Source organism: Thermobia domestica, chromosome 6 (genome assembly GCF_964235325.1).
Source record: "Thermobia domestica chromosome 6, izTheDome1.hap1.1, whole genome shotgun sequence".
NCBI lineage: Eukaryota > Metazoa > Arthropoda > Insecta > Zygentoma > Lepismatidae > Thermobia > Thermobia domestica.
In genome coordinates, this window is record NC_137459.1 from 99,049,690 (window position 1) to 99,074,548 (window position 24,859).

The 24,859-nt window shown below is 37.0% G+C and overlaps 1 protein-coding gene across 3 annotated transcripts in view; it reads left to right on the plus strand.

Annotated features, from left to right (window-relative positions):
- The window catches only part of LOC145688124 (uncharacterized), a 59,235-nt gene that overhangs the window by 23,377 nt on the left and 10,999 nt on the right, over nt 1-24,859 (plus strand). For all 3 annotated transcript variants that reach the window (XM_081761892.1, XM_081761893.1, XM_081761894.1), the window contains exons 3-5: nt 4,868-5,065; nt 16,980-17,106; nt 23,265-23,423. In XM_081761892.1, the coding sequence (XP_081618018.1) occupies nt 4,895-5,065; nt 16,980-17,106; nt 23,265-23,423 (457 nt within the window). In that variant the 5' untranslated portion in view covers nt 4,868-4,894. The remainder of the gene's footprint in view (nt 1-4,867; nt 5,066-16,979; nt 17,107-23,264; nt 23,424-24,859) is intronic.

The window sequence follows — 24,859 nt, forward strand, 5'->3', positions numbered from 1 at the left end:
AACTTAGTCTCTTGAACTCCATCTACTGTCTAGTCAGGCACACGAGCAATAGTGTCTGATGGAAGGTTCATTGGGCGTATGATCGTTGATTGGCTGAACCAGACGCTAATCAGTAGTCAGAAGATTGGAGTCAATCTGTAGCCGCCTATGAGAAAGTAGGCAATCTAATTCCAATTCCATACTTCTGACACGTTGTCAAGTAGCTCGAACAGAGTCGGATACTACAGCAAATGGAACCATATTGAATTTGTACTGGAATCATAAGCAGGCTAACAGTACATAGTGAGGATGAAATACATAGGATTATGACACAATCTCTAAAACATAAGTCATCAAACTCAACTTTATTCAGTCCCTCTTTTTTCAGATTAGAAATGGTTTATTTTTGTTATTTTCTTTTTCTCTTTATTATTATTATTTGCAGGCGGAAATAATACTATAGGATATTTAATTTGCCAGAAAACTTTAAGTTGTCCAAGAAAGTTTAAAATTCCATGCTATTACTCAACTTTTAATAGTAACGAATACGTTCAGTTCGAAAGACCCTTCTCGTTGATCTAGTGACCGGCATCCATAGCTGAAATAGTCTGTGGCGTTCGGCGGAGTTTATCCTCGGTTCGAATTCCACTGAAGGGCATGTGCATTTTGTAACTGTCCTCGGTATTTCTGTGTTATATCCCTGTTGCTTGCGCAGTATAGAAACAGAACAAAGGTAAGTGAAATAAATATATAAAAAAAAAATAAAGAAAATAGGTTTCAAAATAAAGCAAGAAAAGAGAGAAAGTGGGTACACTTGGTGCTTGTTTTTGTTTAAAATTATAAAATAATAAAGAAAGTGGCTAAGGCGCGTATCCTCGGTGAAAGAGGTCCTGAGTTCAGTTCCCGACGGTTGAATTGGAGTTTGGGGTCTCTCTCAGAACCAAGGCAATAAAAATAATGAGATTTATATCTTAGGGTGTGATCCGAATTACATGAGCTTCTGCCGGAAACCAAAGTCGAGTCTTAGTGGCGTAGCAGCTGCCCCGCATTTCGGGGGAAGTTTTGCGATGAATAAAGATTTAGAGAAGTAGTACTTCAATCTTATTTCCACTAAATAATCCCATTTATAAACATATGTGTTTGTGTGTGTATGTACGTTGTGATTTCCAAGCCGCAAAGACTTTTCTGTTTTCCAAAAGAGAAACATTCGTCAAGAACAAGTACGTTGAACCTAAAGTTTCGCAGAAGGAAACTCTTTTGTTCCTCTCTTTCCGAGATTTTCACCTCTTTTGACCTTTGGGTCGCTTAACTGACTAAAACTGTCAGTTTGCTTTATGCGCTTATGTACAGCTGGTATCAGAGAAGGTTGCTAGGTTTAGAGATGAGCGGCTTGCACCCCACCTCTTCAGCTTAATGGTTGTAGAGTCGAACATTCGGTGGAAGTTACTTTAAAGAGGGTCGCCAGTGATAGGCGGAAGAAAATATTCTTCCCCGTCCCGCTTCCTCAGCTGAGACTAGAAAACAAATCAACTTCCAAAAATAATACCTAGGATGAGTCAGAGATTTTGAAAATGGAATGGTAAGGGGAAGGGAGGTAATAATATGTTGGAAGTGTGACCACATGACATATACATCTCATAATGAGAAACCTTCCTGGTTGGTAGGACGTAGAAATAATATCAAGCAAATATAAGAAAAGAAGTGGTGGTTATGTGCGTGCTGCTTTGGTGCATGAAGGGTATTCACACTATAGGTCGGCCTTATTGCTTGTAGTGTTGATTGTGATGTCTGATGTGTTACATTTTTTAAATCGTGGGCTGTGGATTTCTCCTGTGCAGTGCCCCCCAATAACAATGTCCAGTAAACATGTGTATCCTAGCTGAGAGACAAAATGAAAGAAAGAAAACAAAAGGAAACGAAAGAAAGTGAACAACTTGTTTACCTGAAGCTTTTAAAAATTCTAAAAGTCTATTTCGTAATTAAGATAGATAATTATATTTCAACATGATGCTCACAAGGATCCCTCTCAGAGTTAGTTCTTGCTTGTTTAATTCCTTTTCTCTCTTCTCACTTGTTCCCCTCCCTATCTGATAAAACTCATAGCGAAATCCCGTAGGGTGTACTAGTTTTTTTGTGACTATATTGTTATATTTCTAGTAAGTATACAGTTATTGTCAGTCCACCACTAGATCACTGCACAATGTTACTCTCACAGCTTTTAATTTCGTTACACCAGCTTGTCTAATAAGGAAGTTGCCCTCGTCACTTTCTGTCTGTTGGTATCCTCATAAGGGTTACTGTAGTCCCTTATCGTTTCATCGTACTCTTTCTTTTAAGCTTTCACGACGAGAGTTCAACATTTCTCTCAATGGTTTGCAGTTATTACGTCGTGTATTTTTATGCATGACGTATTATAGATATGCTAACCCCGAGGAGGCTGGCAGTGAGACCAGTGAAATGATCGTTGGTTCAAAATTGAAAATACATGCCATGTTACCCGAAAACCATCGAGAGTATAATTTCTTATTGCAATATGTCCGCTCCACTTTCACTTTACTGCGTTTATTGGATCATGCAAGTGGGGTTTATAATATGATAATGTTAGTACGACCGTTACTCCGCACATTAACTTTTGTACGAAAACGTATTTTTGAATTCTGTTGCTTGCAATCAATAGCTAGAGTTGTCTCGGGTAAGTTAGTTAATGGAGTAAATCCGTTAAGATTTTCACAGGTAACGGTGTCATTAACGGTAGTTATTTACGTTGTATTTTGTACTACTGAAACAAAAATAGTAGAATACATAGCGCACCGTTAGATGGCTGCAAACATCCTCTAGCGATTGACATCTACTGGACAAAATTTAAACTTCTAATCCGTGATCCTTTTTATTGTCTACCAGAGTTTTCCATTATAATATCCGTAACTCCTGTCGTCTTTCTGATTCATATAATTTTTTTCTATTTATTGAAGTAATTCCTAGTAATACATCTCACCATGCTGTTCTGTGTAATCTGGAGCCGGTGAATATCTGATTCCATTAGTGTCCACGTCTCCGATCCGACATGTAAAATGCATTCATTGAAAGAAAATTTTATCGGCTGAATACGTTAGCATTTATTTTCAACGAATTTAAAAAGTTCGTTACTGTTTTTTGAATTTTTCAATTTTGAGCCCTCCATTCGATGGAGTATCAAAAACTATCGGAGAAGTGATGACATTTTTCGCTTCACTCTTACCGTTCTCGAGATATTCGGCCAAAAAAGCTCGGATTTCGGAAGATTTAAGGAGCCATGTCTCGGAAACCGTAAGTCATAGAGAGATTATATTTTGCGAATTTTTATTTTTTTATTATTATTTTTTTTATGTGTCTTCGTATAACAACATATCGCAGAACGTTTTAACAGGTTTCCTTCTTCGTATAAACTAATCACTTTCTCATCACTGCCGATTACACAGTTCCACACCTTGTGGCTTGTTGACGTGCATCCTTGCGAACTCTAAGCGAGCATGTATATGCGCATCTGTTAGTTTAACCTGCAAAGCAGAACAAATAATATGAGTACAGTTACAATATCTCTGCACTGCATTCCAGACCTAAAGTTGTTTTCAGATTTGTTGCAAAAGCGAACGGGTTTGCTCCGTTAGCTTCAATAATCGAAACATTTTCGTCTTCCGTTGTCACTTGCGGTCTACTCAATTTCGCTCTCGTTTGTAATCCCTATTCCCCTTCTGCTTCGAATCGTTCAATTCAGTATCTTACTGTTCTAATACCTAGGCTCATGGCTCAAGCAATTTGTTTTTTAGGCATTCCAGCTGCTCATATGCAATTACTCTTCCTCTAGTTATAAAAGACAAATAGCCTATCATCTTTGGTTTATATATATAAGGCCGGATTTACGGGGGTGCAAAGGTGCACGTGCGCTCCCCCCAACCCCCTTCATTGTAAATATACATTACCTAATATGAGAACCTAGCAGTGAAAATACAAGTACTTTCCGAAAATTTCTGCTGTCATGTTTGCATTTGGGTTTAAAACAAAGAGAAGTTTTGCAAAATTGATATTTTAAGTCAATTTTCTTAAAGTTGAAAGATAAGGATTCAGCGAGAACAGACAGTCATTTCCAGGACATTTTCTCATTCACACCACAGATGCCTATATATAACCAATTTGCCGTAGACAACTTTTTTTTTTTTTTTTTTTTAAGTTCGTTCTGGCAATGCTCTTGGAGCATTCTGAACTGGTTTAATATGAGGCATTTTCTTCCAGATGCATTCCAACCTACTGTAATACGTATGTTAATTTCTTCTTTAGTGGTGCTATTCATAGTTATCTCTTGTCCCAGACAAACGTATGTGTTTTCTTCTAATTCCGCATTTTCAACTTTTATTCTTGATTTATTGAATACCACTTATATTTTTTACCATTGTCCTGTTAATTCTCAAACCAGAAGGTAGGACAGGGAACTAACGAAATAAGCAGTTTTGTCACAATCTACAGGAGGTAAAGGAACCACATATAATTCACAAACAAAATCACGGTATTGTTAATTTGCAGAAAGCCGTGTCAAATCAGTTCTTCGATTGTCCAATTAGTGAACTATTGACATTGCAGAGGGTACAGCTTCTAAATTGCCAGAACAATAAGTGATATTTTCAAACACCCAGAAATGTTGCGTATTCTTTGCAAGGGTCATGAAAAATTAGTGTTAATGTTTAAAAAGTGGTAGTTTGAAGTTACATCGAAGTTAAACTTATGAAGAATATGACATTCTAATTCCACAAAATTATTTTTTTCTCTTAAATAAAATTAAGGTCTTTATTTCATACTAGTATAAAGACAGCACGTTGGGTTTGATCATCCTCATTTATTGTTTATTTATTTACAGTTCTTTACTCCGTTAAAATTAGAGACCATGGCAACATACCGCGAGGAGGAAGATCCATTTGAGGAAGATATAGTATTTGATCAATCTGGATTATTGAACAACAGAACGGAACTGAAAACCCCAATACGAAGAGCATCCAGTGGCAGATGTATGTTGCTTGTCAGGACAATGGGACTGTGTGGAGCATTTTTAGGATTGGTAAGAGTGATAGGAATATAATTTCTCATGTATATATCTATCAATATATCCTTTCAAACACTAATTTTATTGTCTACAGTTCTCCAAATTATTTATTTACCTTGCGCGTTATTTTGCACTTAAACGGAAAATTATAAAAGGTAGATGTATGAACAAAGACAACTAAGGAAATTTAATACTAAGGTAGACGGTGACACAGTAATAGTGCAATAAACTCTTGTACGATGTCGGGTTCGATTTTAGGCTGTTCAGTTTGTAGTAGACAATGTCGTGTCGATTGTTTTTGTGATTTCTTCCGGCTTCTTATTTTACTAGTTCTTCCACAAGCGTTCCCTTGCGTGTATTACCCGTTTTGTTTTGCATACATCTATGGAACGTTAAACTCAGGGGGCGGCTCTAGGATATTTTATACCCTAGGCGAAAAATATGTCTGCGGCCCTGTAATCTCCTTTCCCCCAAATCCAAACCAAAGTGAAGCTTTGTTACCTCTTACATGTTCACCACATCATCACATTGTTACCAATTGTTTAAGCATTAAATAAAATAAAACTTACTTCCAATGCCTCTCTATACGGTATTAATAAGTAATCTGCAAATCTACAAGCCAGTTAATTTTAAAACATTTTTATTGGTGTGGGATTTGGAATGAAACTTTACTAATATAACCACAGGGTAACAGGAAGTTAAAATTTTATTGTAATGTAAACCATGTCGAAGTCCATTGTAAATATGTGTATCGGGTGTTGCAAAATAAGTGTAACAACTCTTGCGAGAGGACTCCTGCCACTGAGACAAGAAAAACTTCTCTTGAACTTTCGGCTATCGGACATAGTTTCGGATCTACAAGGTGCCGAAAGCGTGGGAAAATGACTTTTGGACGTCAATAGTTCGGAAACTATTCAACGTAAAGAGGGCGGGTAAAAAATTTACTGAAGAAGTCATACCTGCTGTATTGAATTTTGCATGTTTCACAATCCTACCATGCACGCGCAAGGGATTCCCCAAAGGAACGTCGGGAGTACCGGATAATCTGCCAAATGAAAATTGGTCTAAATGGATATGAATTGATAGGGTTTCTACCAGGTAACAATAATTCGTTTGTATTAAGTCGATATTTAAAACAAATACAAAATGGCGAACACCTTCATGCCCGTTGTGTGTGGTTGCATAATCGCCAGGTACGGATGCTGGCCAACAGTGACGTTCTGAGTATTAAGTGTAGTGAATTTGTACTCAAATGCTGTAGAAAGACATCTGGAGTGTCGGTAGAGCACAACAGATGAAGCAGGGTGATTCACATGTGTGGTAACACTTAACGAAAAATGCCTAGAAATGCACTCATACTCAGTAAACATGAGTTCGAAGCGTCGGAAATGTAAGGATTAGCGTCAAGAACATGAAAGCCATTGTGAATTCACCAATAATATTCCATCAATCCGATGCAATATGATGTGCACAGTTGCATACCAATAGGGATGCAACAACTGTGGCCAAGTTGAAATTGTGCAAGGGGACTCACTAAGAGACTGGGTAAACTAAATGAATGTCACTTGTGCGATCGCATGATCGATATTGAAATGTGCCCAATGTGTGTGTTGATATCAACATGTAGCTAATGGACAAATGTCTACATGTCCCACTACTGCTGGGATACCATCCCACTTGTGAAAAATAGGAAAATAACTACTCGGGTCTTGAATCTGAGGTCGTGGGCTCCCAGTAGGATTGGAAACTGCGACCACGCGAGCGAAAGTGAGCGCTCTAGCCCTGAGGCTTCGAGGGAGCCTCACGTTCTCTGTATTCATTTCTTTGAGGAGTACCAACTTTGTTTGGCATGCGCTCTTGTACAGCCTCCCGACTTGCTTGTGTGTTTCATTCTGTTACTCCTACTGCACAGTTGTAAACAATCAGAGGTTTAAGACGTTCCTTCCTATTTCTCATGTCGTTTTATTTTCCATAGTGTTACATGTGCCAAATTGGTTCATTTTCGTCTTTGTCTTAGCATGTGCACTGTGTGTAAGATACAAATTTTGGAGGTATTTTCCTATATTTCGAATACGTCATATGTTTCAAAAGACGTGGGACATGATACAAGTTTGTTATTTTCACGCTCTATCAGAATTTGAACCATGGATTAAGAGATTTTTTTTCATATGTATCGACTGTGGGACAATGTCCCAAACAAAGAGGGCTATTGATACAATCGTGTTCTAGTTACGTTCTACCAAAACGTGCACCCCGATACAATCGTGTTCTAGTTACGTTCTACCAAAAAGTGCACCATGATACAATCGTGTTCTAGTTACGTTCTACCAAATAGTGCACCAGATGTAATAGCAGAATGTACAACGTTATTTTCCTAGTTTTTGCACGTGGGACGGTGTCCCAGCAGTGGTGGGACATGTTGACATTTGTCCATTAGCTACATGTTGATATGAACACTCACATTGGCCACATTTCAATATCGACTTAATACAAACGAATTATTGTTACCTGGTAGAAACCCTATCAATTCATATCCATTTAGACCAATTTTCATTTGGCAGATTATCCGGTACTCCCGACGTTCCTTTGGGGAATCCCTTGCGCGTGCATGGTAGGATTGTGAAACATGCAAAATTCAATACAGCAGGTATGACTTCTTCAGTGAATTTTTTACCCGCCCTCTTTACGTTGAATAGTTTCCGACCTATTGCCGAAAGTTCAAGAGAAGTATTTTGTCTCAGTGGCAGGAGTCACCTCGCAAGAGTTGTAACACTTATTTTGCAACACCCGATATATATAAAATATAAAAATATGGTTGTAATTCTTTATAAAAAGAATCCATGAAGAATGTGATTTGTAACTGCAATGTGTCCAAAAATTTACTTTTTGTCTGTTTAAGGAGCAAAAGTTAAGATTTATACTATAAACAGCTTTGTGTTTTGAACAATTTATAGGTCAACAATTAGTCTAAACTAGTAATAGAAAGTTCATACTCACATATAATTTTTGATTAGAGTAGTTTTTCTACATTCAAGAAATATCACAGAGAAATCATTTCTGTTTGCATGTCTATTTAAAAAAAAAAAAGAAAGAAAGAAAAATCGTGATGTTGGGATAATACATTTTAATATTTACATAAGTCTCTCTCTCACTGTTTGAGATAAATTGAGCAACAGCATTTGTAACCTTAACGATACCTTCCGTGCTTTTATATTTGCGAACTCTTTCACTAGGACTGTCGGGTTTACTTATCTTGCTAACTCACTTTTAGTAGAAATTGTGCCTACACTTATTAGTCTTTCCTAGCACATTTTAGAACGAAGATAATGTTTTAATGAGTTTTAATTTTTTTTAAAAAAAAAAAAAAAAAAGAAACTTCGTTCTACATTAGCCACGGACAGTGGCAACGTGAACAATTAGGAAATCCATTTTCAAGACCATGGTGGTAAATGTAGCTTGGGACTTCTTCAGAGGTTGATACTGAGTCATTAAGATGTTGATAAATTCCTCTGAGCTCAGAAAAAGTCCTAAAGCATCAATATCACATTTTTTCACACCTTCTTTATTTTCAACCGTTAAGGTCTTTTCCAAGTTTTCATACAACTGTTTGATCTTTGCTGCGTTTTTGTTTCTGAGATCATGAATTTTGTACAAAAATCCAAACATAACATACATCATTGAACTGGGAAAATCTTTCTTTGACTGCATTCATAGCCTTTTTTTTAAGGGGGATACGAAATTGTAGTCGAATTATTTTTCTTTCAGTTGACTTGTTGAAAACGTCACGTTAGTTGAAGGTGGGTTGGAGTGCAAAGTTGCCAAACTGAATAATTGTTTTTTATTTCATTTATTTATTTTAACAGATACTCAGATACAGTATAACGAGTGCCATTTACACAGGGAAATATTACAAACATGTATTAACAATAGAAAAAATAAGAAGAAGAAGAAGAAAAGATAAAGCAAAAATGAAGTTTCTTAATTCATTTTTAGTTATTTTGAATTTGTGTAATTATTCGTGAATAGCTTAAAAAATGTCCACGTCAGTTGTTATCTGATTGATAAATTCGTTGCTCTGTGAAAGGAGTACCTTTAAACAATCGACAGTCTAGGGCCGGAAAGGGGATAGAGGGGTAGGTATTTGGTGCTACACGGATAGGAATGTGAAGGGATAATTTTTGAAGTAGGGCATCAGACCTTAAGTTTCCATTGACTACCTTATGTAGAAACTTTAGGTCAGTAACATTTCTGTGAGCATCCGGAGTCTGAATATCCAGATAAAGCAGGAGAGCTTTTATAGTCATATAATGAACAGTGGGAACACGGAAACGTACTATGGTCAGATAGATGTTCCCCCTCTCCATATAGGTGAGCAGTAATCGATCTTAGGTGATCCCACTTTTCATTAACTTCCTCTTCCTAAATATGTAGGGCGCTGGGGAACGTATGTTTTGGCTAATGTTGATAAACCGCACCTAAAAATAAATGCCTGCAATTCCGCCCCTAAATGTTTCTGCCCTAGGCAGCCGCCTAGGTTATCTATATAGACGAGCCGGCCCTGGTGAATCTTAAATTTTGTATTGCTAATTCATTTTGGTGAACTAATTTTAATTAAATTAAGTGTTTAGCAGGGTTGCCTGGTTTAAACCAAATTTTTATTTTTAGAAAACCAAGCTTTTAGAAAATCTTTTTCCTTGAAATATGCAAAAGACATGGGTACGAGTTCGACAAGCGCTTGTTATTTTGGGATAAGGATCTTAATAATAATAAAAGTCTGTGTGTGGAAGCGCAAGGTAAGGACTATTTATCTAACAATCTTGCATTCAGGTAGGAAGGGGACAGTTTGAACATTTACTGTAAGGCACTACAATGGCACTTGAACACAAACATGTGCACCGTTTGTATGGTGCTGGTGAGGTAGTACACTCACTCTAAATGGTTGTTGCTCCCACATGATCTTTTTAAAATAATTTTTGGTGATGTCTGATGTACCTACGTCATTGCATTCGTGATTGTGCTTTTGTCGCTGTGCCATTGGTAACAATGTTGGCACTTTACGATAAGGAAATAAACGTACAAACTTTTGTTCATGATTTTTGAGTTTTTTCGTCTGCTTCTACAATTCAGCGCAATGGGCTTAAATGTAGCATCGTTGGAAATTGGTCGATATTCTTTCTACATTGGGCAACAAAACTAAGCTTATTTTTTTTTTTTCTTTCTTTTTGCATAAAAGGTGTTCCTTATAGTTTTTGTTCTGCACCCTCAGATTTAGAAATAATGCCAGTTATAATAGTCTGGCCAAAATTTCAAGAAAATTACAGAACTTGACGTTGAAACCCTTTGTGAGTCTCTTCTAATTAACCTAGAATAACAAATGATACCTCGTTGGAAATCTTACGGGATACAAATTCCAGCGACAAATATTATGCAGTCTAGTCCTGCAAGTATGCTTGTAATTTTGAAATCTGCAACAATGTGCTACTTATGAATGATATACTGAACCTTAGTTTCATGATGTCATATGTTTTTTCCAGCTGTATGGCATAAGCAGTTTGTATAGTTGGGAGGATATTGCCATTGTGTATTAAAATAACCTTAAGACTGCTCTTTGAGGAATCGATAAAAAGTCTCCACTGCTATGCCATGTATGTCGTATCAAGAACTGCAAACAACCCATTAACATCAGAACAAAAACAAAGTGCATCACGTTTTTTAAACACTGAGTGGCGTATGTTCCTTCCTGTGCGAACAAACAATGGAATGGTACCTCTATCAAGGAAATTCCATTCTTTAAGTCTGGATCCAAGAATCTGAGTCTGTGACTTAGGTTCAAGTCTCACATAAGATCGTTTAAATCACTCTGTGTTATAAAATGTGGCATGCTCCTCTCCGCAAATTCAAAATCTGGTGTTGTACCCTCAGATTTTGAAGAAGCTGTGTCTGTATCGCCCTTTTTCAGAGACCATGTTGCTGGAGGTACAGGAACTGGAATGTTATCACTGTGTTCACAGGTCTTGCTGCAGAGGAAATTTTGTCAGGGTATTTAATATTTCCCTTTCATGCCTTGAATGTTTACATCACAGAAGTAGAAGTAACTTATGTGGTCGGCTTATCATCGGAGTACCAAATGGCATGTTAGCTGGACGTTTGTTTTTCAGCCACGTCAGGAGACGCGAAGCACACTTATTACATATTGTACTAGGTGCCCACTGCCTATCTTCACCGTTGATGTCGAAGTATAACTCGTAAACCTTCTTCACCAGAGGTGTTAACTTTTATCCTCTTAGGGGACCGCGGTGGCTCAGTGGTACAGCGTTCACCTCTAGTGCATGGGGTCCCTGGTTCGATCCCAGCTCGTGCCAAGAGAGCTTTGTGGTGGACAAACGTGTGCGTAGGTTTTCTCGGGGCTCTCCCGTTTCCTCCCACTTTCTTCATTCCACAATTTAATTCATTTTTCATCATCACCGTCTCCTTTAGCATAGCCGGCATAACCGTGGAACGTAAAACTAAGATTTCATTTTTCCCCTCTTAGTCTTTACTGTGTATTCACCAGAAACGTAACAAAAATTATCTGAGTGGTTAACACAAACTCGAGGCATTGTGACTGTCACAAAAACACTTGCAATATTTCTGTAACTACACAAAGATATTACGGCTTGCGTTGCGATACGCTCAATCCTGCAGACGGCTGAGCAACAGACGTGAGGGTGGCTAGAGGGAGGAAGAATGCACTCTTGCCAGACTTCAATAGGTCGCTTTTTTTTCTTCTTCTTCTTTCTTTCGAAACTAGAACATTGGGTAGCATTCAAGAGTGTCTGACCCTGTTTCTTTAGTAATCAAAATGCTGAAAATTTTACAAAATAATCGTGGACAATTTATATACACACACAGGGTAACTTCCACTTATCCAACTCTTTCTCACCTTATGTTCAGGTAACATCTGTGAATTGTTTATATGTTAAACCTGAATGTATAGGATGAGTGCTACTGAGTTTATGTTCGTGTAGCACAACCGTAAGTGTTACAAACTTGTCGTAATTTCTCCAAAAATTAAATTTCCCATTCTTCAATTTCTTCTTCCACACGTTCTCACCTTGTGTTCTAGCTATCTCTTTGATATTTTAATATAGTATACTTGAATGCATAAGGTGTGTGAAACTGAGCTTATGTTTTCGTATCGTCACTGCAAGTGTTGCAAACCTACGTCAATTTCTCTAAAGAATAACTTTCACCAATTTTTTCAGTTTTTTTCTTCATGTACAAATTGAGCGTGATGGGTCCCAAATATTTCTCGCTGGAATTTGTGTTCTATAAGCTTGTCAATCAGGTATCATTTGTTACTCTGGGATAATTAGAAAAGGCTTCCAATGTAAAGTTCTTTGATTTCTTGAAATTTTAGCCTGGGTCCTATTATAACTATAGCATTATTTCTAAATCCGAGGATGCAGGACAAAAACTAAGTCAGATTCATTTTCAGCAGCTCATAAAAAATAACATGTTTCATTAAAAAAATCAACTGTCGACCAATGTTACGGAGAAACAGTGATGGAGAGAATGTGAGTTTCTCATATTCGTCAATTCCCCGCCCAGCTCAGGCGGGTAACAGTTGTAGCTCCGTAACCATGCATTTCCGGATACATGTCACATGTACACTTTTACTTGCCTCTGCTCCATACGGAATCCACCCTGAAGTTTGGCCGTGCATATGTTACACCACATACACACATACAGGATGACTCAAATGTCCCCTGACATAGGGTAACTCTGTTATTATCAGAGTTACTACAAAATGTAAGAGGGGAAACCGTCTCCAAATATGATGTTTTCAATCTAAAGTGAAGGATTTTTTTAAATCGTACGATCTGTTTAGGCTGTACACTATTTAAATGAAAATGCAACGTTGCCAACGTTGACACACAGCATAAGTGAATGAAGTTACTGTCTTTTACAGTAACGTGTCGATGGCCATCTCTCACTTCAAACATGCTACCATTCACTTTATGTTGTGGGTCCAGGTAAATAGCAACGTTGCATTTTCATTTAACATTGGGTGCATAAAAAGTGTGCAGCCTAAACGGCTCGTGCAATTTAAAAAAATTCTTCCACTTTAGATTGGAAACATCATATTTGGAGACGGTTTCCCCTCTTACGTTTTGTTCTAACTCTGATATATATATACAAGGTGTTTCAAAACAACACCGACAACATTTGAGTTGAGTTGATTTTGAGTTTAAAGTCCCTTTCAGCAACGAGGCTGTATGAGACGGGACCTACTGATTAACGTGGAATCCGAATCACATGGCTCCCGCCGGGAATCGAACCTGGGACTTCCACGCCAAAGGCGTGTACACCGACAACATTTGGGAAGTGATTCCTGATACCAAGATAAGACAAAAAGTATAGACCAACGTGGGTGCACAAATGCTTCCTTTCGGAGTTATAGGCTGCCGAAAACATGAGAAAATGGACTTTAAAGGTCCATAGCTCCAAAACTATGGGACCTACCGTAATCGGGTCAAGACTTCATTTAGAAACGAATATGTGCACCATCCAAGAATATACGTTTCAGAATCCTCAGGTACTCACGCAACAATTTTTATAGAGGGAGTTCGGCTACGGGCATATAATTTGAAGTACTTACAACTACCTCTATAAAAATTGTTGCGGAAGTACCTCAGGATTCTGAAAGATGGGTGAGTAACATATATATCGGATGAGTCAAAGTCCTTGGACAACCTTATAATTTGAAGCCGGAAGGGAACTAATGAAAAGTGAGTATGGCAACTGATATTGGGTGAGGAGCCGCAACTTCTGGGGGTGTGTGAATCATGGCCGCCAGCTTTGATTCAAGTCGATTTTTTTTTTTTTAATGGGAAGGTGGCATGTGGCATACAAAATAACACTAGCTCGAGCTCACGAGTGCAGTAGTTTTTTGTTGTTGTCAGTGTTGGAAGGTTCAGGAGTTGTGAAGACCCAAAGTTGGCAAATTATCTCGCAAATGCATGCCACAGCAGGTTCTATGTGGTGTCCATCCCATACAATGCATAACTGTAGTTGCCGCAACCACTCTGACTACACACGGAAGAGAATGTTGGATGAAATTTGGTCGCAGGCGTGCTGTATGCGTGCCTCAAAGTGTCTCAAATCGCGAATTCTCGCAGCATACACAATCTCCTTAAGATGTGCTCACAGATAAAAATCAAGGGACGTTAGGTCAGGGGAATGGGCGGCCACTCCACAAGACCACTGCGACCAATACTCTTTTCTGGAAGTTGTGCATCTAACCATTTACTCACACTAACTCTATAATGCTGGGTGGCGGGGACAGGTTATCGTGCTGAAAATAAGATGGGAAGCTGCCGTTTGCGTTCAGTATGGAAGAAAAGACAAGGTCCTGCAACATCATCAGGTTATATTGCGCCGTTAAGATGTTGGTAATAAAAAATGACCCAATGGTGCGGGGGTCCCATATGCCACACCACACCATTACCTTCTCTGGACTATGTTCTCTACTCGGGTTAATCCAGTGCGGATTTGCGTCACACCAATATCGACAGTTATGCCGATTGACCTCCCCGTTCAAAGTGAAGTACGCCTCATCGCTGGACAATATGCCCTTGGATTAAATATATATATTAAAAGGTACTGAAAAATCTATGTTCATTCATCAACTGTTCCAAAATATATATGTCCATAAATTATAAATAGGAGTACGGAAATTAAAATCTTGTAGCATACAAGTAAAATAAATACAACAATTGATGGTAATCAAGGTAACAATTTAACTCATTCCTTAAAAAGAATAAGGTTTAATCAAACATAAATAAATAAATAAATAAAAACATAAAATCGACGTTGAGGTATAGAATGTTTCAATAGTCCCCGTTACCGTTACAAGCAGTTACAACTCCCAAGCCAAGTGATACAGAGCATCATGATTTCTTGCAAAGTGTACAACAACTTATGGCCATCATGGAGATATTTCATTTCTACCCATATACACTGCAACATATCAATAGCAACTGTGTGTACAGCGTTAATGGTCCCCTCTGCAAAATCCAGCAGTATTCCCAACAGGAATCGGTTTACATAATTCTTAACACATCCCTAGAGGAAAACATACAGTAGGGTGATATAAGAAGCCCTAGAGAACCAATAAATTAGTCCGGTACGACCTACTCATCTGTCTGACAAATAAATGTTCTCACGCAACAATGAGGGACCTAGATATTGTATATTTATTCGTGAAGTACTAACCGAGATTAACAAAAATAGGAAATCTGGGCAGAAGTTCGAAAAAAATATTTTTTTTTTTAGTTTAACGTCTCACGGTTACGCTCTTAAGCGGCTAAAGTAGACGGATGACGAATGAAAGTGAATGATTGTGAAATAAAATGTTTGTCCTGTCCCACCAGGAATCGAACCCGAGATCACGTGCATCAGAGGCGCACACGCTAGCCACTAGACCAGCAAAGGGGCTTGCAGAAGGTCAAGAGCAACGTTCAAATAAGATTTTTCATAAATTATAATGTTAGCTTTATATCCTTCTAATTCCTATATCTGTGATGCCTGCAGCTCAGATTTCGTACTTTTTAAATCTCTGTTAATATTTTACGAATATAAATGCTAATATAGGTCCCCGATTGTTAGGAGAAAACGTATACTTGTTCCAAACATCATGAAATCAATGAAGAGGGTCGCGTCATATTGAAAATGATGAATGGCTGCAACTCCTCCATCCGTGGCAGAAGGTACAGTTTTAGCTGTTACACTAAAGTACTAACCGTGATTAATTAAAATAGGAAATCTGGGCAGCAGACATCAAAAACCTCACTGAAGAAAAATGGACCGATATCTTATTGTTCATTACGCTATACCACACATTCACCTTAGGGATGCCGCGAATGTGTTTACTAATGGCATGGGGATTTTCAGAACCACACATCGTGAGGCTATTATCTTGTCCTGACACGTAGAAAGTGGTTTCATCAGAAAAGAATACTCGATTAATTTACTGTCGTCAGTGATTTTGTCCAACTTGGAAGGCGCAGATTAAAAGTGGTTAATACTTGGACAACTTCCACTTCAATAAGCATTAAAAGTAGGTTCTTGTGCAAGATCCTGTGGACAGTCATTATCGATACCCGTAACTCCGGCGAGGCACTACTAATTGATTTTTGATGGCTACGTTGAAATGCAAATTGTTCACCTTCTGGTCTCCGCGCTCTGGCACATTACTCTCGCTGCCAGTCGTCCGTAATTTCTCTACTCACTTCAGAATCCTAAGCTTGGAGGGAAGGTCATGTCATAACCATGTTGACGACGAAAGTTCCTTTGTAGGGTAATTGATGATTTGTTCTCCACATATCATCTAACCAAGCCACTTTGGAAATTAAAAGACGTAAAAACAAAATTTGCTGAGTTAAGTTACTCGTACATTTTGTAAGGGACTGTAATGCTCTGTGTCATTTGGTTTGGTAATTGTGAATGATGGCAATAGTAACCAGACTTTCGGGACAGTAGATATTAACAGATGTTTCTTCCCATACATAGCATTGTAGGAACTGCTTGCTTTCGATTCACATGTTTGCTGGTTCAAGCGCTGCTGACAGTTTAACTCCTGTACGGAGTTACAAATCCACTTAATGGTTCAGATTCCATTCTACTAGTAGATGCTGACCTCTATGATTCTATTGTTACGAAAGGATGTAAATGATAGTCTAGTCTAACCTTAAAGAATTCGCAAGTAAATTCATGGAAATTTTATTATATTATCAGTTTAGAAAGAAAAATTGAGAATTGTTACCAAATAAAATTCAACGCACTCACTTTTTAAGCTGGAACTTTTGTTTTTAATGTACGTATTTATTTTCTGATTTTAGCATTTAACTAGTTTTCAGATAATTATTTTGTATTTTGTTATTTTTAGGGTTTGTGCATTGCAATTCCAGGACCAACGTTACTTGATCTGATGAAGAATCTAGACACAGATTTTGCTACTATGGGCTACATATATACGGCACGAGCGATAGGGTATTTGGCTGGTTCTATTGTTGGTACGTTTTTTAAAAAAGTAATAATATCTTTGTCTTCCGTTAGAAAATGTAACAAACGTATGTGGAGACGAGAATGAGTTTTGGTAAATGGTATGTGTTGATAAGCGTATTTGATAGCTTTGTTTCTTCTTCCCTTTCTTCTTTCTTGTACTATTTAAAATTCAATGCCTTGAAGTAATTTCAATAAGGGTTCAAGGTATCGTGTATTCTGCAAAACGAGAATTAGATCTATAAAATAAGTAGCTGATATATGTATGTTTTATTAATTGTACAAGAGATACTGAAATTTGCTATTTTGCCTAATCTTTACTGTGTTCAAACTTTTTTTTTCTTTTTTCTTTTTTCTTTTTTTTTTTTGGAAAATTAATACGCATTGAAATCAGTAATAAAACTTTCATAGTTTTGTGTCAAGACATTTTTATTCACTTCACGTTAATGTTACTGGAATTCTTTTACACATTCTTAACAATATATTGAAATATATTTACATAGTTCTTCTGGGAAATCGTATGCAATGGTCCCAGAAGAGCTTTGATAAAACCGAGAAGATTGAGAGTAGAAAGTTATGTCAGTGATTTAGTGTTAAGTAAGTTCACTGGCAGACTTTATTAGCGGCTAGAAGTATGTTTACCACTTTACCTCAGGTGAGAAATGCCAGAGAATGGAAGTTCAATTTGCAAATCTTGAAGCAAAATGAATCACGTTGTTCGATTACCAGAGGAAGCTTTTTTATAATTTCTTTCTTTCCTTTCCTTTGCGAACTTTTTGTCAGTTGCTTGCTACTGGTAGTTTTGAGTTTACGAAATCATTTCTGAATATTTTTATATTGTTCAGGCATACTTTTTTATAGTTTATTTACTTGTACGTATATGTCATTCCGGTTGAAAATTAAATTCACTAGTGTGTATTGAAAGAGCTTTGCTTTCAGTTAGTAAAAATTTGAACCATTTCAGAGTGACTTGACGTCCCTTGACTTCGAAGTTCTTGTAGCAGTACATGTATTGAAGTTATATACTACACACTTCTGTTTAATTTGTGTTCTTACTGTTCACTTACTTTAGTTTGAAGATAACTAATTCTTAATCCTAAAAGAAAGTGTGTTGCAAGTAAATCTTTGTCAAACTATTATTTTATATACACAATAGCTGATGTTCATAATTGGAAATTTATCAATACTTCTACAAACGAAAAATGATAATGTAGGAAGTGTAATCTGGTACACATTCCAGAACACAATATCAGTATTGTTTCCGAATACCACATTATATACATACTAGCTGAAATGACCGTTCTTCGCACGGGCAGAATACATTTATGGAAAATATTTGAATCCCCTTTCCCCTTAGAACAATTATTTCAATGCAAGTGTAATGATAAAAATGCAGAACATACTCTATTTTTGGCTTTAATTTTGAAACACCCTGTCCGCACAGAATACACCCTTTAATCAAATTGATGTGAAATAAAAAGGAAAAAAGCTTCAGGTGGCTACTAACTGTTTCAAAAGCCATTTCAAACGAGTCAAAAATTTTTCGGACCCCGAAAACTATGAATTTGATACCACTCTCAGTAGGATTGGCAAAACCATGGCTTTTATTTTAAAAAACGAAAAAACCCGTTTTTTTTGTTTGTTTTTTTGTTTGTTTGTTTGTTTGTTTGTTAGTTTGTTTACACCAGGGTTTTTTGGTTTAAATCATTTGCTCTATGTATGTATATCACATATGGACAGAAATAAGTTTGTTTCGCCTTCATGTTATTATGCATCAACTGGGTAATGCTGGAAGGGGTCATATAAGCTTAAAGCGGAATCCAAACCGCTTCTCGGCTTACATCCGAGAGAAATTGTCCTCTATTTGAATTCGAAACCGGGACTAATTTTCCATAAATGCGATACGTCTACCGACTCACTCAAGAAGGACTTCTGATAAAAATACGTTGTACTGATCTTTACATACTTGTTAATACAATTGTCAAGTGTCATTTCAGAAGGACAAAAAGATAAACAATTGTACAAGTTAAACCATTAGACAGAATTACATATGGACAATTTCAAAGTACTGCAGAGTACAGAAGAACTAATTTAGTCCAAGTTAGTTCACTACGACTTTTATTAGTCCAAGTTAAAGAAATGTAACGACTCAATTGCATATCAGTAAGAAAAGTGAACAAAGATACGAATTATTTGAATCCACCTTGGCTCTGGCAAATTTATACATAAATATATACCAAATATACTTCTGACTTCAGTAAATGCCTCTCTTAGAGTTTGTATTCCCCTCCCCCTCCAAAAGTACGACATTTCGATATATTTTATCAATAGTAAACATTATGAAAACGAAACAATATTTAGAATTTTGCTTTGATTGCAATTGCATAGCAATAATAATAAACTATAAAAAAATCACAAAAGAAACATTCATAAACTTATAAAAAAAAGTTGCTTTTGTAGTATAATCTCTCTGAGTAATGAATGGGGAATTTAGGTCTGAATATAATACGAATAATATACGAGAGTGAAACGTGATAACCCACAAATGTGTGTTCATCAAATTTTACGAACACTTACACTTTTACGAATATTTTTCGTTTTTTGGTTTAAACCAGTTTTTTTTTTTTTTTTTTTTTTTTTTTTTTTTTTTTTTTTTTTTTTTTTTTTTTTTTTTTTACCGAATTATAAGTCACATGTCTACCAAGTTTGGTTGAAATTGCTCCAGGCGTTCCAGAGTTATGCTGAAACATACATACATTTTTATGTATAAAAGATAAATGTGTGTACGTATGCATGTTCTAGTGTAACTCTGGAACGCCTAGAGCAATTTTAACCAAAATTGGTACACATATTACTTACAATCTGGAAAATAATATAGTGGAGGTACGAACTCCATAGCATACCTACGGGGAGTGTGAGGGGCAATATATAAAAATGATCGAAAGTAATCGATATTAGTGTCGAATCCACTGATTTCGGGGCCGTTGAGACAAATAGTGACATTCCCGATGCCGTATAAGTCCAATTTCAACCCTCATTAGTACCTATGTAGGGGTAGGGGGATGGTGACGTAAAAATAATTGAAAACTACGAATATTATTATCGAATCTATAGTTTTCGGGGTTCATAAGTCGATTAGGGATAGCTTCTATCCCCTTTAAGTCTAACTTAAACCATCAGTCGGGTAAAGACCCCCCCCCCTGTTACACATAGGGGGCATAGGAAGGGGCATAAAAATAATCGAAAACGTGAATAGTGAATCGCTTAATTAAATAGTGCCGTTTAAGTACAAGATCAGCCTCATCTTGTGAGAGACGAAGGGGGGAAGGGGAGGCGAGAAGGAGTGAAAAAGAGTATATTGTCGAAAATGACGGATTAGTGCCGAATTCATAGTTTTTGGAGTCTGGAAGCGACTGACCCATTTGGAATGACTTTTTAAAACATAATATTTATCTCAAGCTAGGTTTTTTAATGGTATCAGTTTCTTTACAGGGTGTATTCTGTGGATTTATGATGTTTCAAAATTTATGCCAAAGATAGAGTATCTTCAGTATTTTTGTCTTTACACTTTCATTGAAATATATATCCTTAATGGGATTGACATATTTTCCGTAATTCTATTCTTTCCGTGCGAAGAACAGGCATTTGAACTAGTGTATATATGAGGGTTGGCGTTACTTTTTCACTTCAGTTTTTTTTATATATATATATTTTTTATGTTATTCTCACTCATAAAATGGTTCCACATCAGGCCAAAGAACACGTGAGAAAAATTTACTCAGTGGAATAATATCGAATGGTGCTCCAAGCGACCTCAAGTTTTGTACTCATTTATAGTATATAATATGAAGCAAAGGCACCTCATAAGTTTGGAAAGACAGTTACAACTTGGTAGAACTATTAAATGATTATAGACAAGTTGGAAATAACGTCAGATGTGTATTTATGATAAAAAGATACTCCAAAACAATGTTGCGTGACCCTTTCTTATAAAAAATTTGATCCTGATTCCAAGATGGAGGACTTAAAGATGACCGCCATGATGGCACTACACAGTACGATAGATGCGGCTCTACCTCCATTACGGTGGTCGCGGTAGCTCAGTGGTAGAGCGTTCACCTCTAGTGCATGGAGTCCTTGGTTCGATCCCAGCTCGCGCCAAATGAACTTTGTAGTGGACAAACACCGTGTGCGTGGGTTTCTCCGGGGTTCTTCCGTTTCCTCCCACTTTATTCATTTCACCATTTTCTTCATTTTTTATCATCACCGTCTCCTTTAGCCTAGCCGGCATAACCGTGGGAAGTAAGATTTCATTTTTTACTACTTTCATTACTCCTATCCAAGGTATGGTGTGACTCCCTCTAGGCTTTCCAAACTTACATCGTACCTTTGCCTCATTATGAATGTCGTAAATGTGGTAAAAAGTTAAGGTCGCTGGGAGCACCATTTAATATTTATCAGTTGAGCTGATTTTTATAATGGATTACTTTGGCCTAATATAGAGCCATTTTAGAGGGTGAAATTTAAAAAGAAAGGGGAAGTCGAAAAATAAGGACCACTTTAATAAATATGAGTGGATCGTGGAAAATAGTGGTAACCGACATTTTTTAAGTTTCGAGTAAACAGGAAAAGGAAATTCAACATTCTCATGCAATGCAATGTATCAATACTAAGCATACTAAGTATGCTTTTCCTGCGATTAGCAGGTACATTTCCGAATTTAAACTACCTACCTACTACTGTTCTATTGTCCAATCCCAATACATTCCATCTAATAAGTCAATTTTGCCGGAAGTGTCGCTTACCATTATCTTCCTTCGAGTCGCTCATATGTATACACAGTATGTTTAGAATATTAGTGCCCAAACTACGGTAAGTGATTTCTTATATCGAATGAAAGAAAATGTTGTAATAAACGTGAGTCGAAAACCGCCTCCTTTCACAGTTATCAACCGCCAACAATGCGAAACATCACGTTTTTATGGACCCTGGGTTCAAACCTTTGGAACCTGTCGGAAGTGGTTCGAAGAACAGGAACTAGTATACGTCCTATCTAAATATCCATGTTTGAGAATTGTCCGGAATTAGTTCTTAAAAAGCGTGTCCTGTACCCTAACTTACTTGACACAGTTTTGTCGTTAGCGGAGGATTGTAAAACATGGATATTTAGATAGAGCACGTACTGCTTCCTGTATAATTTCTTAAAATGCTTTCCATAAGTCCCATAGTTTTCAAACCTGATCGTTTTAAAACGAGATTTTTCTCATTTTCGGCGTTTTAATACACTGAAAAATATTTGTCGACCCATGTTTATTATTTTTTTCTTTGTTTTATTTGATATAAGATCAATTAATTTCTAAACGTACTGTATCATGTAAAACTTTTCCACTACGATTTTTGTCCATTGATTATCTAGCTTGATAAGAAACCTAATCATTGTCATTATTAGTTTAATTAAGAATTTGATGTCTGTTTATTGATATATATATATATACAGGGTGTTTCAAAACAACACAGACAACGTTTGGGACGTGATTCCTTACACCAAGATAAGACAAAAGGTATAGACCAACCTGGGTGCACGAATGCTTCCTTTCGGAGTTATAACCTGCCGAAAACATGAAAAAACGAACTTTAAAGGTCGATAGCTCCAAAACTGTGGGACCTACCGTAGTATGGTCAAGACTTCACTGAGGAACTAAAGTATGCGCTATCCAAAAACACATGTTTCAGAATCCTAAGGTACTTGCTCATCAATTTTTATAGAGGGAGTTTTTCTACTGGCATATAATCTGAAGTACTCACCAACTATCTCTATAAAAATTATTGCAGAAGTACCGCAGGTTTCTGAAACTTCGATACTTGGATAGGACACGTACTAATTCCTCATTAAAGTCTTGACCCGACTACTGTAGGTCCCATAGTTTTGGAGCTATAGACCTTTAAAGTTCATTTTTTCATGTTTTCGGCAGCCTATAACTCCGAAAGGAAGCATTTGTGCATCCAAGTTAGTCTATACTTTTTGTCTTATCTTGCTGTCAGGAATCACCTCCCAAACGTTGTCGGTGTTGTTTTGAAACACCCTATATATATATATATGTTCATAAAAAAATAAGAAGTTAAATGCAACAGAAGATATCGTAAGAGCTAAACATTTACTTCGTTCCAGGTGGAGTATTGTTTGACTGCTTTAATCGTCAGTTTCTCCTGTTCGTAAGCTTGCTCTTGATGGCAATATTCATCACCGTCATTCCATTCTGTACGGGCATAATTTTGCTCGCTACGTGTATGGTTACACTTGGTATATCGATGGGATTTTTAGATACAGGTTTGTTTTCTTTATAATTATGAGGGAAAATAATGGCTACGTCAAATTTTTGCTGACTTCCGTCAGCATTGTTAATGTATGGGTACGAAAAAGGTTAGTGAGAATAGTGTGATTGCGAACTAATTATACAGGTACGTATAATCTTTGTGTACATAATTATTACCTGTATAACTAATTCCAATCATCCTATCCCTCCTAAGTCTTTATCTTTACTCACTCTTGACAGTGGTAAAAAAATTAAAAAAAAAAATTATCTGTAACATCTTAACATTTTTGAGACTGTCTGACAGCGTAAGGCCGTTGATACTGGGCAGTTCTTTAGCAAAATATGGTTATTTTCAAATGCTGTAGGTAAATCCTTAATGGGCCTAGCAAGTTGAAACCAAAACTGGGATATGGATAATAAAACGAACTTTCAGAGAATGTACGAAATGAACGCATTGCGCGAAGCGTCGCCGGGAAGATTGAAGAATACAGATATTTTTAGTCAAAAATGGAAGTTGTACTTCCTGTTCCTGGGCAACTATAAACGAGATCACAAGAAATGCCCAAGGAAATGTTCCTTGGGGAGTTACCATAAGATCATATTTGTACTATTGTAATATGATCACCTGTAGCCCCTTAAAGATTAAAACGATACGCCACTGACTCGAAGCTAGTGTTGCAGAGTTATTTTCAAATGTCTGTAGGTGAGTTTGTAATAGGCCTTTCAAGTTGAAACAAGAAGCAGGATACACAGAATAGAACACTTTCAGAGCATATATGACATAGGCACATTGCACAAAGCATCCACTCAAATTTGATGAGGAAATTGACAACTGTTTTATTTCAGCCCGACAAATGTGGTAAAGCGTCTCGCTGGCTTCATGCTTGGTTTCATTTCCATTCTTAAACACTCGTTCCCCGCCTCGCACTACATGTAACCAAAACTGATTGACAATAGTAATAACAATTATAGGCCTAAGGAACGTGTTTAGTCACAAAAATTGCATTCTATTGTCAAAGAAATCAGTATTTCATAAATAGTGAGCAGTGAAAGAACAGTTTCTATCGCATAAAAGAAGCCGCATTTTTTTCCTTCACAATGGGAGAAAAAAATGTTTTGAACCTGATAATATTAGATCCAGTTTTACAGGCATGTAGTATTTGGAAGTCATTTGAACCAGACACATTGATTTCATAGAAACAAATGTAAAATAATGTGGTATTTCCAAGCTAATTCCAAGGTAAACTGTATATAGATACTTGGTACCCTCGGCCTCTGACAAGTAAAAGGTTAAACAAGTACGAATATCCAACTGTTTGGTTTTACAGGGGTCGCGGTGGCTCAGTCGTAAAGCAATTACCTCTGATGCATGAAGTCCTTGGTTCAATTCCAGCTCGCAGAAGTGCACTTTCTGGTGGACAAACACCATGTGCGTGGGCTTCCTTGGGAT